Source organism: Brachyhypopomus gauderio, chromosome 14 (assembly GCF_052324685.1).
Source record: "Brachyhypopomus gauderio isolate BG-103 chromosome 14, BGAUD_0.2, whole genome shotgun sequence".
NCBI lineage: Eukaryota > Metazoa > Chordata > Actinopteri > Gymnotiformes > Hypopomidae > Brachyhypopomus > Brachyhypopomus gauderio.
This window is the reverse complement of record NC_135224.1, coordinates 132,501-148,851: the sequence shown is the minus strand read 5'-3', so window position 1 is coordinate 148,851 and position 16,351 is coordinate 132,501. Positions and strand designations below refer to the sequence as shown.

Genomic DNA, 16,351 nt, shown 5'->3' with positions numbered 1-16,351 from the left:
AGTGGAGCGGTAGTGTGGCTGTAGTGGAGTTCTATATGAGTTATAGCAGAGCGGTAGTGTGGCTGTAGTGGAGTTCTATATGAGTTATAGTGGAGTGGTAGTGTGGCTGTAGTGGAGTTCTATATGAGTTATAGTGGAGTGGTAGTGTGGCTGTAGTGGAGTTCTATATGAGTTATAGTGGAGCGGTAGTGTGGCTGTAGTGTAGTTCTATACGAGTTATAGTGGAGTGGTAGTGTGGCTGTAGTGGAGTTCTATATGAGTTATAGTGGAGCGGTAGTGTGGCTGTAGTGGAGTTCTATATGAGTTATAGCAGAGCGGTAGTGTGGCTGTAGTGGAGTTCTATATGAGTTATAGCAGAGCGGTAGTGTGGCTGTAGTGGAGTTCTATATGAGTTATAGTGGAGTGGTAGTGTGGCTGTAGTGGAGTTCTATATGAGTTATAGTGGAGCGGTAGTGTGGCTGTAGTGGAGTTCTATATGAGTTATAGTGGAGCGGTAGTGTGGCTGTAGTGGAGTTCTATATGAGTTATAGTAGAGCAGTGGTGTGGCTGTAGTGGAGTTCTATATGAGTTATAGTGGAGCAGTAGTGGAGTTCTATATGAGTTATAGCAGAGCGGTAGTGTGGCTGTAGTGGAGTTCTATATGAGTTATAGTGGAGCTGTAGTGTGGCTGTAGTGGAGTTCTATACGAGTTATAGTGGAGTGGTAGTGTGGCTGTAGTGGAGTTCTATATGAGTTATAGTGGAGCGGTAGTGTGGCTGTAGTGGAGTTCTATATGAGTTATAGTGGAGCGGTAGTGTGGCTGTAGTGGAGTTCTATATGAGTTATAGTGGAGTGGTAGTGTGGCTGTAGTGGAGTTCTATATGAGTTATAGTGGAGCGGTAGTGTGGCTGTAGTGGAGTTCTATATGAGTTATAGCAGAGCGGTAGTGTGGCTGTAGTGGAGTTCTATACGAGTTATAGTGGAGTGGTAGTGTGGCTGTAGTAGAGTTCTATATGAGTTATAGTGGAGCGGTAGTGTGGCTGTAGTGGAGTTCTATATGAGTTATAGTGGAGCTGTAGTGTGGCTGTAGTGGAGTTCTATACGAGTTATAGTGGAGTGGTAGTGTGGCTGTAGTGGAGTTCTATATGAGTTATAGTGGAGCGGTAGTGTGGCTGTAGTGGAGTTCTATATGAGTTATAGTGGAGCGGTAGTGTGGCTGTAGTGGAGTTCTATACGAGTTATAGTGGAGCGGTAGTGTGGCTGTAGTGGAGTTCTATACGAGTTATAGTGGAGTGGTAGTGTGGCTGTAGTAGAGTTCTATATGAGTTATAGTGGAGCGGTAGTGTGGCTGTAGTGGAGTTCTATATGAGTTATAGTGGAGCGGTAGTGTGGCTGTAGTGGAGTTCTATATGAGTTATAGTGGAGTGGTAGTGTGGCTGTAGTGGAGTTCTATATGAGTTATAGTGGAGTGGTAGTGTGGCTGTAGTGGAGTTCTATATGAGTTATAGTGGAGCGGTAGTGTGGCTGTAGTGGAGTTCTATATGAGTTATAGTGGAGCGGTAGTGTGGCTGTAGTGGAGTTCTATATGAGTTATAGTGGAGCGGTAGTGTGGCTGTAGTGGAGTTCTATATGAGTTATAGTGGAGCGGTAGTGTGGCTGTAGTGGAGTTCTATATGAGTTATAGTGGAGCGGTAGTGTGGCTGTAGTGGAGTTCTATATGAGTTATAGTGGAGCGGTAGTGTGGCTGTAGTGGAGTTCTATATGAGTTATAGTGGAGCGGTAGTGTGGCTGTAGTGGAGTTCTATATGAGTTATAGTGGAGCTGTAGTGTGGCTGTAGTGTAGTTCTATATGAGTTATAGTGGAGCGGTAGTGTGGCTGTAGTGGAGTTCTATATGAGTTATAGTGGAGCGGTAGTGTGGCTGTAGTGTAGTTCTATATGAGTTATAGTGGAGCGGTAGTGTGGCTGTAGTGGAGTTCTATATGAGTTATAGTGGAGCAGTAGTGGAGTTCTATATGAGTTATAGCAGAGCGGTAGTGTGGCTGTAGTGGAGTTCTATATGAGTTATAGTGGAGTGGTAGTGTGGCTGTAGTGGAGTTCTATATGAGTTATAGTGGAGCGGTAGTGTGGCTGTAGTGGAGTTCTATATGAGTTATAGTGGAGCGGTAGTGTGGCTGTAGTGTAGTTCTATACGAGTTATAGTGGAGCGGTAGTGTGGCTGTAGTGGAGTTCTATATGAGTTATAGTGGAGCGGTAGTGTGGCTGTAGTGTAGTTCTATATGAGTTATAGTGGAGCAGTAGTGGAGTTCTATATGAGTTATAGTGGAGCTGTAGTGTGGCTGTAGTGGAGTTCTATATGAGTTATAGTGGAGCGGTAGTGTGGCTGTAGTGGAGTTCTATATGAGTTATAGTGGAGCTGTAGTGGAGTTCTATATGAGTTATAGTGGAGCTGTAGTGTGGCTGTAGTGTAGTTCTATATGAGTTATAGTGGAGTGGTAGTGTGGCTGTAGTGGAGTTCTATATGAGTTATAGTGGAGCTGTAGTGTGGCTGTAGTGTAGTTCTATATGAGTTATAGTGGAGCGGTAATGTGGCTGTAGTGTAGTTCTATATGAGTTATAGTGGAGCGGTAATGTGGCTGTAGTGGAGTTCTATATGAGTTATAGTGGAGCAGTAGTGGAGTTCTATATGAGTTATAGCAGAGCGGTAGTGTGGCTGTAGTGGAGTTCTATATGAGTTATAGTGTGGCTGTAGTGGAGTTCTATACGAGTTATAGTGGAGTGGTAGTGTGGCTGTAGTGGAGTTCTATATGAGTTATAGTGGAGTGGTAGTGTGGCTGTAGTGGAGTTCTATATGAGTTATAGTGGAGCGGTAGTGTGGCTGTAGTGGAGTTCTATATGAGTTATAGTGGAGCGGTAGTGTGGCTGTAGTGGAGTTCTATATGAGTTATAGTAGAGCAGTGGTGTGGCTGTAGTGGAGTTCTATATGAGTTATAGTAGAACGGTAGTGTGGCTGTAGTGGAGTTCTATATGAGTTATAGTAGAGCAGTGGTGTGGCTGTAGTGGAGTTCTATATGAGTTATAGTAGAGCAGTGGTGTGGCTGTAGTGTAGTTCTATATGAGTTATAGTGGAGCGGTAGTGTGGCTGTAGTGGAGTTCTATATGAGTTATAGTGGAGCGGTAGTGTGGCTGTAGTGTAGTTCTATATGAGTTATAGTGGAGCGGTAGTGTGGCTGTAGTGGAGTTCTATATGAGTTATAGTGGAGCAGTAGTGGAGTTCTATATGAGTTATAGCAGAGCGGTAGTGTGGCTGTAGTGGAGTTCTATATGAGTTATAGTGGAGTGGTAGTGTGGCTGTAGTGGAGTTCTATATGAGTTATAGTGGAGCGGTAGTGTGGCTGTAGTGGAGTTCTATATGAGTTATAGTGGAGCGGTAGTGTGGCTGTAGTGTAGTTCTATATGAGTTATAGTGGAGCAGTAGTGGAGTTCTATATGAGTTATAGTGGAGCTGTAGTGTGGCTGTAGTGGAGTTCTATATGAGTTATAGTGGAGCGGTAGTGTGGCTGTAGTGGAGTTCTATATGAGTTATAGTGGAGCTGTAGTGTGGCTGTAGTGGAGTTCTATATGAGTTATAGTGGAGCTGTAGTGTGGCTGTAGTGTAGTTCTATATGAGTTATAGTGGAGTGGTAGTGTGGCTGTAGTGGAGTTCTATATGAGTTATAGTGGAGCTGTAGTGTGGCTGTAGTGTAGTTCTATATGAGTTATAGTGGAGCGGTAATGTGGCTGTAGTGTAGTTCTATATGAGTTATAGTGGAGCGGTAATGTGGCTGTAGTGGAGTTCTATATGAGTTATAGTGGAGCAGTAGTGGAGTTCTATATGAGTTATAGCAGAGCGGTAGTGTGGCTGTAGTGGAGTTCTATATGAGTTATAGTGTGGCTGTAGTGGAGTTCTATACGAGTTATAGTGGAGTGGTAGTGTGGCTGTAGTGGAGTTCTATATGAGTTATAGTGGAGTGGTAGTGTGGCTGTAGTGGAGTTCTATATGAGTTATAGTGGAGCGGTAGTGTGGCTGTAGTGGAGTTCTATATGAGTTATAGTGGAGCGGTAGTGTGGCTGTAGTGGAGTTCTATATGAGTTATAGTAGAGCAGTGGTGTGGCTGTAGTGGAGTTCTATATGAGTTATAGTAGAACGGTAGTGTGGCTGTAGTGGAGTTCTATATGAGTTATAGTAGAGCAGTGGTGTGGCTGTAGTGGAGTTCTATATGAGTTATAGTAGAGCAGTGGTGTGGCTGTAGTGGAGTTCTATATGAGTTATAGTAGAACGGTAGTGTGGCTGTAGTGGAGTTCTATATGAGTTATAGTAGAGCAGTGGTGTGGCTGTAGTGGAGTTCTATATGAGTTATAGTAGAGCAGTGGTGTGGCTGTAGTGGAGTTCTATATGAGTTATAGTAGAACGGTAGTGTGGCTGTAGTGGAGTTAAGCACACAAATGCCACCTGCTATTCTGTGTGAGGACAGACACACAGCACACAAAATACACACCAGACACACTAGAGGCTCCAATCAGATTTTCTGAACTTAAATGTTGTTTGCTACTAAAAACAGACTGTGAAGCTGAAGTGCTGGGGGGAGTGTGCTCTATCATCTGACCCAGTGGAGCAAACAGTACAAACTCTGGATCAATCATTAACAGACAAATAAACGAGAAAGAAGGGAGGAGGAGAAATATATCTAAACCACCCAAATTACAAAATAACTCCAAATTGGAGAGTAAAATGGAGTGTTATCTGGTCATAGCTTGACCTGCTGTGAGACAGATGACCTCAGCATCTGATCCCACATATAGAATTATCCCATATTCTCAGAGTTCAAACGTCTCCCTGATGAGGAGAAACTGACGCATGTTCTTGGTGAACATAAAGAGTTCAGCACACTGACAGCACTGTATGTCCACTCTACAATCTGAGGGACAGGGAGACACAATATAACAGCACTGAGAGAGAGAGAGAGGGGGAGAGAGAGAGAGAGAGAGAGGGGGAGTGAGAGAGATGGAGGGAGAAAAAGAAAGAGTGAGAGAGGGAGAGAGACAGAGAGAGAGACAGAGAGAGGGAGACAGAGAGAGAGGGAGAGAGAGATAAAGAGAGGGGGGGGGAAGAGGGAGAGAGGGAGAGAGAGATGTTCAGCCCTTCCTAACCTGTGCTTCTCCCAGGTCATTGTTGACGACGGTGAAGTTAAGACCCAGATCCTCCACGTCCCCCTCATAGCTCTTCAGAAACAGCAGGTTGCGGTACATCTCTGGGTCCAGAGAGGCCAGATGGTGGATATCAACATCAGCACTGGTGCCCAGCAGCTTAGAGAGGAAGAAACTAGCAAAAGGCAACTCCACCAACATATTCTCATACAGGGCCTGAGAGAGAGAGAGAGAGGGAGAGAGAGAGAGAGAGAGAGAGAGAGAGAGGGAGAGAGAGAGAGAGACAGATTAATCATTTATTCAAATACTTTTTCAAATGCTCTGACAATTTGATCATGTCAAAAAAAGTAAGAGAGAGGGAGAGAGAGGGGGAGATTATTATTAGTTATTATTACTATTATTATGTGTTTATTATTTGATGACTACTGACTGTTATTTACTTAGGGATATATATATATATATATATATATATATATATATATATATATATATATATATATATATATATATATATATATATCCCTAAGTAAATAACAGTCAGTAGTCAGTGTATACATATATATATATATATATATATATATACATATATATATATATATATATATATATATATATATATATATATATATATATATATATACACACACACACACACACAGAGCTTAAAAAAAAATTAAGGGATCACTTAAACAACACTATGTAACTCCCAGTCAACCACACTTCTGTTAAATCAACCTGTTCAGTTAAGAAGCAGCACTAATTATGAATCAATTTCACTTGCTGTTGTGCAAATGGAACAGACAACAGGTAGAAATGAGAGGTGATTATCAAGACCCCCCTATAAAAGAGTTCTCTGTTCTGTTCTCATTCCTTCTGGCTAGGGCTAGGGTTAGGTTTAGGGCTAGGGTTAGGTTAAGGGCTAGGGCTAGGGTTAGGCTAACATTTGCCAGAAAACACAAAGATTGGCAGATTCACATTGGCGCCCTGTGCTCATCACGGATGAGAGCAGCTTCACATTGAGCACATGACTCACTCGAGACTCCGCCCAGACCTGTACACGGTCCTGCCCATCACTGGAGACTCCACCCAGACCTGTACACTGTCCTGCCCATCACTGGAGACTCCGCCCAGACCTGTACACGGTCCTGCCCATCACTGGAGACTCCACCCAGACCTGTACCCTGTCCTGCCCATCACTCTAGACTCCACCCAGACCTGTACACGGTCCTGCCCATCACTGGAGACTCCGCCCAGACCTGTACACTGTCCTGCCCATCACTGGAGACTCCGCCCAGACCTGTACACTGTCCTGCCCATCACTGGAGACTCCGCCCAGACCTGTACACTGTCCTGCCCATCACTGGAGACTCCGCCCAGACCTGTACACTGTCCTGCCCATCACTGGAGACTCCGCCCAGACCTGTACACTGTCCTGCCCATCACTGGAGACTCCGCCCAGACCTGTACACTGTCCTGCCCATCATTGGAGACTCCGCCCTGTCCGGCCAACTGAGGTGACTCACAGATGTAAAGCTAATGTACTGGAACGTCCATTTCAGGACATTAAAGTGTTCAGGCTGCCACAGTCCTCACAGTGAGTACATGGATTATAATCTCAATCTCCATAATGCACGCATTATAAATCACAGCGTGTTTCTAAACACAGGTTAATCTCTCAACCCATGAGACAGGTGGAGGTGGGGGAGGGTGGAGGTGTAGGTGTTTTTATTCAAAACAGAGCACTCAGGTCACACGCTGCCCTGACAACCATCAGTAACCACACACATGGGGGTGGAGCACACATGGGTGGAGGAGTGACACACATGGGTGGTGGAGCACAGGGGGGTGGAGGGACACACATGGGTGGAGGAGCATTCAGATGGAGGTGTGGAGGTGCAGTTTGAACTCATCTCTCAACCTTCCCTTATTTATCACTGTTTACTGCCAGAAATTGTGCCAACATGACTCAGGATGGAAAGGCTTGATGTTGTGCCTTTTAATATCAGTGAGTGCAGTGGCAAAGGTAATTAACGCAATCGCAGCACCATCAGGAGAGCTGAAACGCCTACAGACCCACCAGCCACCGTCTGTTTGCTGCCAAATAAATCTGTTAATTTACAACATTAAGAATCAATAAAATATATATTATGCTTTATACAACACTGTAGCCATCAGTCACCCACTAACCTTGTGGTTATCACCCTCAGGAGACACATTTACCAAGCAAAGTATGAAAGCACAAAAATAACAACTATAAACGCAAATAAAAATAGAATAAAGTAACAAGCTGGAGTGTTCAGGAGACAAAAATGCAGACGTTAACACAGCAGGAACGAAGGAGTCTGGTGTTCAAGATACGTTAACACAGCAGGAACGAAGGAGTCTGGTGTTCAGAGACGTTAACACAGCAGGAACGAAGGAGTCTGGTGTTCAGAGACGTTAACACAGCAGGAACGCAGGAGTCTGGTGTTCAGAGACGTTAACACAGCAGGAACGAAGGAGTCTGGTGTTCAAGATACGTTAACACAGCAGGAACGAAGGAGTCTGGTGTTCAGAGACGTTAACACAGCAGGAACGAAGGAGTCTGGTGTTCAGAGACGTTAACACAGCAGGAACGAAGGAGTCTGGTGTTCAGAGACGTTAACACAGCAGGAACGAAGGAGTCTGGTGTTCAGAGACGTTAACACAGCAGGAACGAAGGAGTCTGGTGTTCAGAGACATTAACACAGCAGGAACGAAGGAGTCTGGTGTTCAGAGACATTAACACAGCAGGAACGAAGGAGTCTGGTGTTCAGATACGTTAACACAGCAGGAACGAAGGAGTCTGGTGTTCAAGATACGTTAACACAGCAGGAACGAAGGAGTCTGGTGTTCAGAGACGTTAACACAGCAGGAACGAAGGAGTCTGGTGTTCAGAGACGTTAACACACAGGAACGAAGGAGTCTGGTGTTCAAGATACATTAACACAGCAGGAACGAAGGAGTCTGGTGTTCAAGATACGTTAACACAGCAGGAACGAAGGAGTCTGGTGTTCAAGATACGTTAACACAGCAGGAACGAAGGAGTCTGGTGTTCAGAGACGTTAACACAGCAGGAACGAAGGAGTCTGGTGTTCAAGATACGTTAACACAGCAGGAACGAAGGAGTCTGGTGTTCAGAGACGTTAACACAGCAGGAACGAAGGAGTCTGGTGTTCAAGATACGTTAACACAGCAGGAACGAAGGAGTCTGGTGTTCAGAGACGTTAACACAGCAGGAACGAAGGAGTCTGGTGTTCAGAGACGTTAACACAGCAGGAACGAAGGAGTCTGGTGTTCAAGATACATTAACACAGCAGGAACGAAGGAGTCTGGTGTTCAATATACGTTAACACAGCAGGAACGAAGGAGTCTGGTGTTCAGAGACGTTAACACCGCAGGAACGAAGGAGTCTGGTGTTCAGAGACGTTAACACAGCAGGAACGAAGGAGTCTGGTGTTCAGAGACGTTAACACAGCAGGAACGAAGGAGTCTGGTGTTCAAGATACGTTAACACAGCAGGAACGAAGGAGTCTGGTGTTCAGAGACGTTAACACAGCAGGAACGAAGGAGTCTGGTGTTCAGAAACGTTAACACAGCAGGAACGAAGGAGTCTGGTGTTCAGAAACGTTAACACAGCAGGAACGAAGGAGTCTGGTGTTCAGAAACGTTAACACAGCAGGAATTAAAAAGTTCAGGAAATGTTTGGTCATGTTTTCACTCTTAACAGGAGCATGAGCACAAAACCTGACCACACACACATACACACACACACACACACACACACACACACACACTCGCATAGGAGTGGAACTCCAGTGTGTGTTGGGTGAGGAGTCTCCAGTGTGTGAGGGGAGATCTTCATGTGAATGGGCGTGATATCTTGCTTTAGTCAGTCTACAGCTCAGACAGAATAAATGTGTCTCTTGAGGGTGTTGACAGCTGTAATTCAGTAAGTAGTTCAAACACTTTAGTTGTGTCCATCATAGCCTAAATGTTACCATCACACTACCCTCAGCTATGCTAACAGATCTTAATAATGAATTGGTATAGTGAACATCTGAGAGCAGTGTGTGTGTGTGTGTGTGTGTGTGTGTGTGTGTGTGTGTGTGTGTGTGTGTGTGCGCACGCGCGCGAAGCAACAGTGATGTAACTGTAATCTATATCAACTGCTTTTATAAACACACTAAGCAAATATCAATAGCGCACTCCACCTGTCACACAACACTATATTTATGGAGAGAGAAAGAGGGTTAATTGAAAGTCAAATTCAAATTAATCTCTCCACTTTAATTGCCTAAGCCATTAGTGGGGAACAGAGCCCAGAATGGAGGAGGAGGGGGGACCGTTTCTCACCTTAAGAATTGAGATATAGTGTGTGTGTGTGTGTGTGTGTGTGTGTGTGTGTGTGTTAGTTACAGCTTTCTAATAAGTGGCCTGCAACGTCTCGTCAGGAGCAGCACTGATGTTCGTGACTGTAAAACAGATCAAAACTCTATTACCAGCAGCCAGGGAGCTTTATTTATTATGCTGGCTGATTTAGCACACTGAGGCCAGTGGCTCTGGGTACACACACACTGCTTCGGAAATAATGGGGGGGGCTAATAATGGCTGTGGAGGTCATGTGGGCGGAGCTAATGATGGCTGTGGAGGTCATGTGGGCGGAGCTAATGATGGCTGTGGAGGTCATGTGGGTGGAGCTAATGATGGCTGTGGAGGTCATGTGGGCGGAGTTAATGATGGCTGTGGAGGTCATGTGAGCGGAGCTCATACAGCTGAACCAACTCATACAGTTGCAGCACTATCTGAAAATTATCTTTGATCTGAAATACTGATCAAATATCAGCTTGTGTGAACGTGTGACTGATAAAAAGGAAAAGGAGGATGAAGAACAGGGAGAATGATGAAGAAAAGATCTGAGGTAAAGACACACACACACACACACACACACACACACTATACATACATCTATTGAAAGCCAGTCTAGACTGAAGACAATATTGACTCTCCTACATATGAACAGAATCAGCAAAACTGTTGACTATTCCATCTATTCTTCATCAATGGCTCATTTCTTGGTGTAATACTGTATCATACAAGGCAGACAGCAGGTCAACAGAAGATCGTGTTTTATCTGCAGCTCCGCCTGAGACCACAGGAGCGACAAGCTAAAATCAAACACTCAGCCTGCATCAACACCCAGTCTGCATGAACCACCTAAGGCAAGAGGTCAAAATGAACCACGTCAGCACGTCTCTCGCTACACTAAAGCCTGGTTTATACTTAACGCATCGCGAGCGGCGCGAGGGTCCGCGCGGCGAAAATGATGTAATCACTGTTTCTTTATACTACCACATATGTTTCGGACAAAACTACAAAGAAGGTGACGCGGCTAGTATAAATGCCTCCACCATTCGCGCAGGTTCATAGATGTATATAGATGCATATTTCTATCTATATAGATCTATGCATATATATATATACATATATATATATATATAGTGTGTGTATATATTTTTTATGCCTGGTGTAGCGTCAGGTAAAAATGTTCTTTCACCGGTTTTGCAGGGGTTTTTTATTTTCCAATGCCACCTATTGCCACCTATAATTTTGGAGAACACTGCAGTGAAGCTCGCGAAAGTATAAACGCTCCCACCGTTTGCGCAGGGTCGCGCGAGGTGGGCGGAGTCACGCGCTACGGTCACTCGTGAAAGTATAAACCAGGCTTTACGCGTCTCCCCGTGTTCTCCACACCAACGCCTCTCCCCGTGTTCTCCACACCAACGCCTCTCCCCGTGTTCACCACACCAACGTCTCTCCCCGTGTTCGCCACACCAACGCCTCTCCCCGTGTTCGCCACACCAACGCCTCTCCCCGTGTTCGCCACACCAACGCCTCTCCCCGTGTTCGCCACACCAACGCCTCTCCCCGTGTTCTCCACACCAACGCCTCTCCCCGTGTTCGCCACACCAACGCCTCTCCCCGTGTTCGCCACACCAACGCCTCTCCCCGTGTTCGCCACACCAACGCCTCTCCCCGTGTTCGCCACACCAACGCCTCTCCCCGTGTTCGCCACACCAACGCCTCTCCCCGTGTTCGCCACACCAACGCCTCTCCCCGTGTTCGCCACACCAACGCCTCTCCCCGTGTTCGCCACACCAACGCCTCTCCCCGTGTTCGCCACACCAACGCCTCTCCCCGTGTTCGCCACACCAACGCCTCTCCCCGTGTTCGCCACACCAACGCCTCTCCCCGTGTTCGCCACACCAACGCCTCTCCCCGTGTTCGCCACACCAACGCCTCTCCCCGTGTTCGCCACACCAACGTCTCTCCCCGTGTTCGCCACACCAACGCCTCTCCCCGTGTTCCCCACACCAACGCCTCTCCCCGTGTTCCCACACCAACGCCTCTCCCCGTGTTCACCACACCAACGTCTCTCCCCGTGTTCACCACACCAACGTCTCTCCCCGTGTTCCCCACACCAACGTCTCTCCCCGTGTTCACCACACCAACGTCTCTCCCCGTGTTCACCACACCAACGTCTCTCCCCGTGTTCACCACACCAACGTCTCTCCCCGTGTTCACCACACCAACGTCTCTCCCCGTGTTCACCACACCAACGTCTCTCCCCGTGTTCACCACACCAACGTCTCTCCCCGTGTTCACCACACCAACGTCTCTCCCCGTGTTCACCACACCAACGTCTCTCCCCGTGTTCACCACACCAACGTCTCTCCCCGTGTTCACCACACCAACGTCTCTCCCCGTGTTCACCACACCAACGTCTCTCCCCGTGTTCCCCACACCAACGTCTCTCCCCGTGTTCCCACACCAACGTCTCTCCCCGTGTTCACCACACCAACGCCTCTCCCCGTGTTCACCACACCAACGCCTCTCCCCGTGTTCACCACACCAACGCCTTTCCCCGTGTTCACCACACCAACGCCTCTCCCCGTGTTCACCACACCAACGTCTCTCCCCGTGTTCACCACACCAACGTCTCTCCCCGTGTTCGCCACACCAACGCCTTTCCCCGTGTTCACCACACCAACGCCTCTCCCCGTGTTCACCACACCAACGTCTCTCCCCGTGTTCACCACACCAACGTCTCTCCCCGTGTTCACCCCACTAACGTCATTCTAACACCATTATGAAGGTAAAAATGTTGCATTGAAGCACCTCATCTGTACTTGTAGAATTATAACCCGAGCATGAATGAGAAAACTTACACAAATTCAGGATAACTTCAGATCTCCTCGCCTCGACTTTGGCAAAACATCTCGGTGAACTTGTTGCAAAACTGATTTGTGTATTTGTAGGGATCAGAAGTGGGCGGGGCAGTGGGGGTGGCCAGAGAAGACCTCCACCCTCACCTACAGACACCCCCACCCATCCAGACGTACCTTGCCCAGTATCCGACCCAGGAAGTAGTAGTGTCGGGTGAAGCTGCCCCCGATCAGCATCTCAGCCGTGGGGCTGGGGTACAGGAGGCCCTCATTGGTGGTCCTGAAGAAGCCCTGGTTTGGGTTGAACCCCGACTTGAGAAGTTCGCTCAGAAACTCCCGGAAAATCCCCCCACCGTCGATGCCGGCTTCGTCGAGACCGTGAGCGTTCAGGAGGTGCACTCGGATACGCATCTTAAGATCCGGCTCTGCAACGATTCCAGGAAGAACAACATTTACATTCAGAACACAAACCTCCTCCGTTTGCCAAAACATTATTGTATGCACATTGAGAAAGAATGAGAGAGAGAGAGAGAAAAAGAGTGAGAGACTGATACCGGCTAATGGAATTCTGGACACAACACGGCCCTTGACTGATCCTTCTAGTTGTAGGTAGCAGCTGCATTAAAAAGTGTCTATGCTGAATTCAAAGATATCAGATTGATTTCCCTCAGACAAAAAGTCAATGGGCAAAATGGGCCCTGTTAAATGGAAATAAAGTAAACAAACACAGACGCCTAAAGTGCCTCTGTGAAAACAAAGAGCCCATCTGTCCACATTGACTGTGGTTGTGATTCATGAATCATGATTCACAAAACACAATCCATTACTGATTTTAAATCTTCACTATACTGGGATAAATATTGTTGGTCATTTTTATTCAACACCTTCTACCCAGAGAGAGTTCTGATCCTGTACTGGAAAGTATAGGACTGAACCATCCCAGACCATGTGAAGAACACGTGTGTGGTATCTGTACTGTTCCAGACCGTGTGAAGAGTAAGTGTGTGGTATCTGTACTATTCCAGACCATGTGAAGAATGCGTGTGCGGTATCTTCACTGTCCCAGACCACGTTGGCATCATGTGTGAGAATGCTGTACTGTTCTCAGTGTGTGGTATCATGTGTGGTATAGTGTGTGTTATCTGTACCATTCTCAGGGGACAGTGTGTGGTATCATGTGTGGTGTCGTGTGTGGTATCTGTACCATTCTCAGGGGACAGTGTGTGGTGTCGTGTGTGGTATCGTGTGGTATCTACCGTTCTCAGGGGATAATGTGTGGTATCGTGTGTGGTATCTGTACCGTTCTCAGGGGACAGTGTGAGGTATCAGGTGTGGTGTCGCGTGTGGTATGGTGTGTGGTATCATGTGTTGTGTCGTGTGTGGTATGGTGCGTGGTATAGTGTGTGGTATCACGTGTGGTATCGGTACCGTTCTCAGGGGACAGTGTGTGGTGTCGTGTGTGGTATCGGTACCGTTCTCAGGGGACAGTGTGTGGTATCATGTGTGGTATCATATGTGGTATGATGTGTGGTATGGTGTGTGGTAGGGCTGGGTATCGATTCAAATTCCAAGAATCGATCCGATTCCGATTCTGAAGATTAAGAATCGATTTATTTCGATTTAATCCGATTTAATCGATTCGATCCGATTCGATCCAATTCGGGGTTTAGTGTTATTAAAAATGTATTTATTTGAGCTGTTTCCTGACTATGTACAGAAGCAACATGTTAAAACTAGTATTATATCAATATTAATCAGCAAATAGTTACTGGTAGTTGGTAGTTACTGATGGCTGGAAGACTGGTGAAAAGGGTAATCATAAATCTACCTTCAAGAAAGGTAATCCAGGACAATAAACAGAGGACATCTTTGAGGTGTCTATATCTGCAACAGTGGACTCCTACTGGGACACTAACCAGTGCATTATTATTATGATTGAAATAATTAAGAAGTCACCCAAAAGCTGTTGCTACCAAATGCATTTTTATTTTAAAAGTGCTCACACTTAATAAACTGAAAGTATAAAATGTAAACGTGTATTTTTCTTTAAAGTAAGAATATAATAACAGAACTGTCACGTTACGGTCCCCGACCCCTCCCTGTTGGGCGTGTGTTAACGTTGTCTGCGTCTACTCGTCTGCGTATCTCCGCGGGTGCGTCTTGTGATAATCCTCACCTGTGGCTCGTCTCGTCATCACGTGGGGTTTGTGTGGTTTGTCCATTTAATGTGCGTTCGCGCAGCGTCCTGTGCTCGTCGTTGTTTGAGTCACACATGTTCTATGTAAACGTGTTTTATGTGCGCTGTCTGCGCTTCGGTAAATGTAATAAACGTAACGATTTGGAAAGTGCAAAGGATTCTGTCTCGTCCATCGCCTTGCGCCCAACGTTACAAGAGCATTTTTAACTTTTTTAAACTGTAAAAACACTGGGTAAACTGTCAGTGACATGGACTAAATGTAAATAGTCACTGACACTGGATAAACTGTCCTTCTGTTTTTAGATTGCCGATTTGACTATCGTCGTTACCGTCACTGTCCGTCGCCATGTTGTTTTACAGTTAGTTAGACCGAGCACGCCTGCGTGAATTCAGTGACGAGGCGGGGGTAAAAGTTCACTAAAAAAATCGATCTTTGGACGTACGAATCGATAATCAGATCATCATATGCGAATCGATTCTGAATCAGAAAATCGATTTTTTCAACACAGGCCTAGTGTGTGGTGTCGGTACCGTTCTCGGGGGACAGTGTGTGGTATCGCGTGTGGTATCGGTACCGTTCTCAGGGTATCGTGTGTGGTATCGTTACCGTTCTCAGGGGACAGTTTGTCGTAAGCGTCCTCGTAGATGTAGTTGCGACGGATGGTGATGTTAATGCCGTCCAGGAAAGGGCCGTCACCCTGAACATCCCGCTTATCAGCATAGATCAGCCTCTGAAAGATCTACCACACACACACACAAACAAACACACATCCAGATTCAGAGGTAGCACCTGTGGACACCAGAGCAAGACTGCAAAAGGCTCAAGAGACCCAACACACACACACACACACACACACACACACACACACACACACACACACACACACACACGGCTCCTGTACCTTCACTCTCTCCTCAAAGGGGACGGTGAACGGCAGCTCAGTGAGGATGGCCAGGTGTCTCTCTTCTGATACAGACAGCTGAGGAGGCTCCAAACCCACTGGAGAAATCAACATGATCTTATTCAAATATATTCAACATATTCAAATATATTCAACAATCTCTTATTAAAATAGAGATCTACATCTACATCATGAAACCCTTCATAAGGAGGGACACAGCCCCTCATGTTTCTACACAGCTCTGAACTTCGTGTGTGTGTGTGTGTGTGTGTGTGTGTGTGTGTGTGCGCGTGCGTGTGAGTGAGAGAGAGCCGTGCTCCACCCATCTGAGCACTGACACATTAATGTGGGCTCAGTGGTAGAGCCGGTGTGGAGGTGTACATAATTCCATTTCATCCACCCATCTTCTTCAGCTGTCTCCTCTCCATCATGTCTACCTCCACCTGTCTATCAACCTACAGTTGAGCTATGACACCAGTCCGCGTCTGCAGAGTAAACCAATTAGTCTAAAAGTTGCATAGCCGGAAAAGCCACACATTACCTGAAGACAGGTGATATTTCTGTCAGGCTGTGCTGTTTACTAACCATGTTTATCATGAGTTACCTCAAAAACAAACAACTCTGTTAAATCAGGTTGAGAGAATGCCGTGTATGTGTAGACCACACAACAGCCACTGTGCAGGGATCAGTGTGTACTTCCCTATTAAACATCACTCAGGCCTCAGTCTCTGCCACTGCTCACTTTAATTAACTCTGCAGCCCTGCGACCGGCCACCTGTCTCATTCTGCCATTACGGAGAGGTTTGCGCTGGATTAACACAACGTCCTCCAGACATTTCTAGA

The 16,351-nt window shown here is 46.4% G+C and overlaps 1 protein-coding gene across 1 annotated transcript in view; it reads right to left on the bottom strand.

Moving 5' to 3' along the window:
- ube3c (ubiquitin protein ligase E3C) overlaps positions 1-16,351 on the bottom strand; it is a 69,611-nt gene that overhangs the window by 7,371 nt on the left and 45,889 nt on the right. Inside the window, exons 17-20 of the mRNA XM_076972006.1 lie at positions 15,509-15,606; positions 15,214-15,346; positions 12,587-12,834; positions 5,169-5,381 (exon numbers count right to left, since the gene is read on the bottom strand). Coding sequence (XP_076828121.1) covers positions 5,169-5,381; positions 12,587-12,834; positions 15,214-15,346; positions 15,509-15,606 — 692 coding nt within the window. The remainder of the gene's footprint in view (positions 1-5,168; positions 5,382-12,586; positions 12,835-15,213; positions 15,347-15,508; positions 15,607-16,351) is intronic.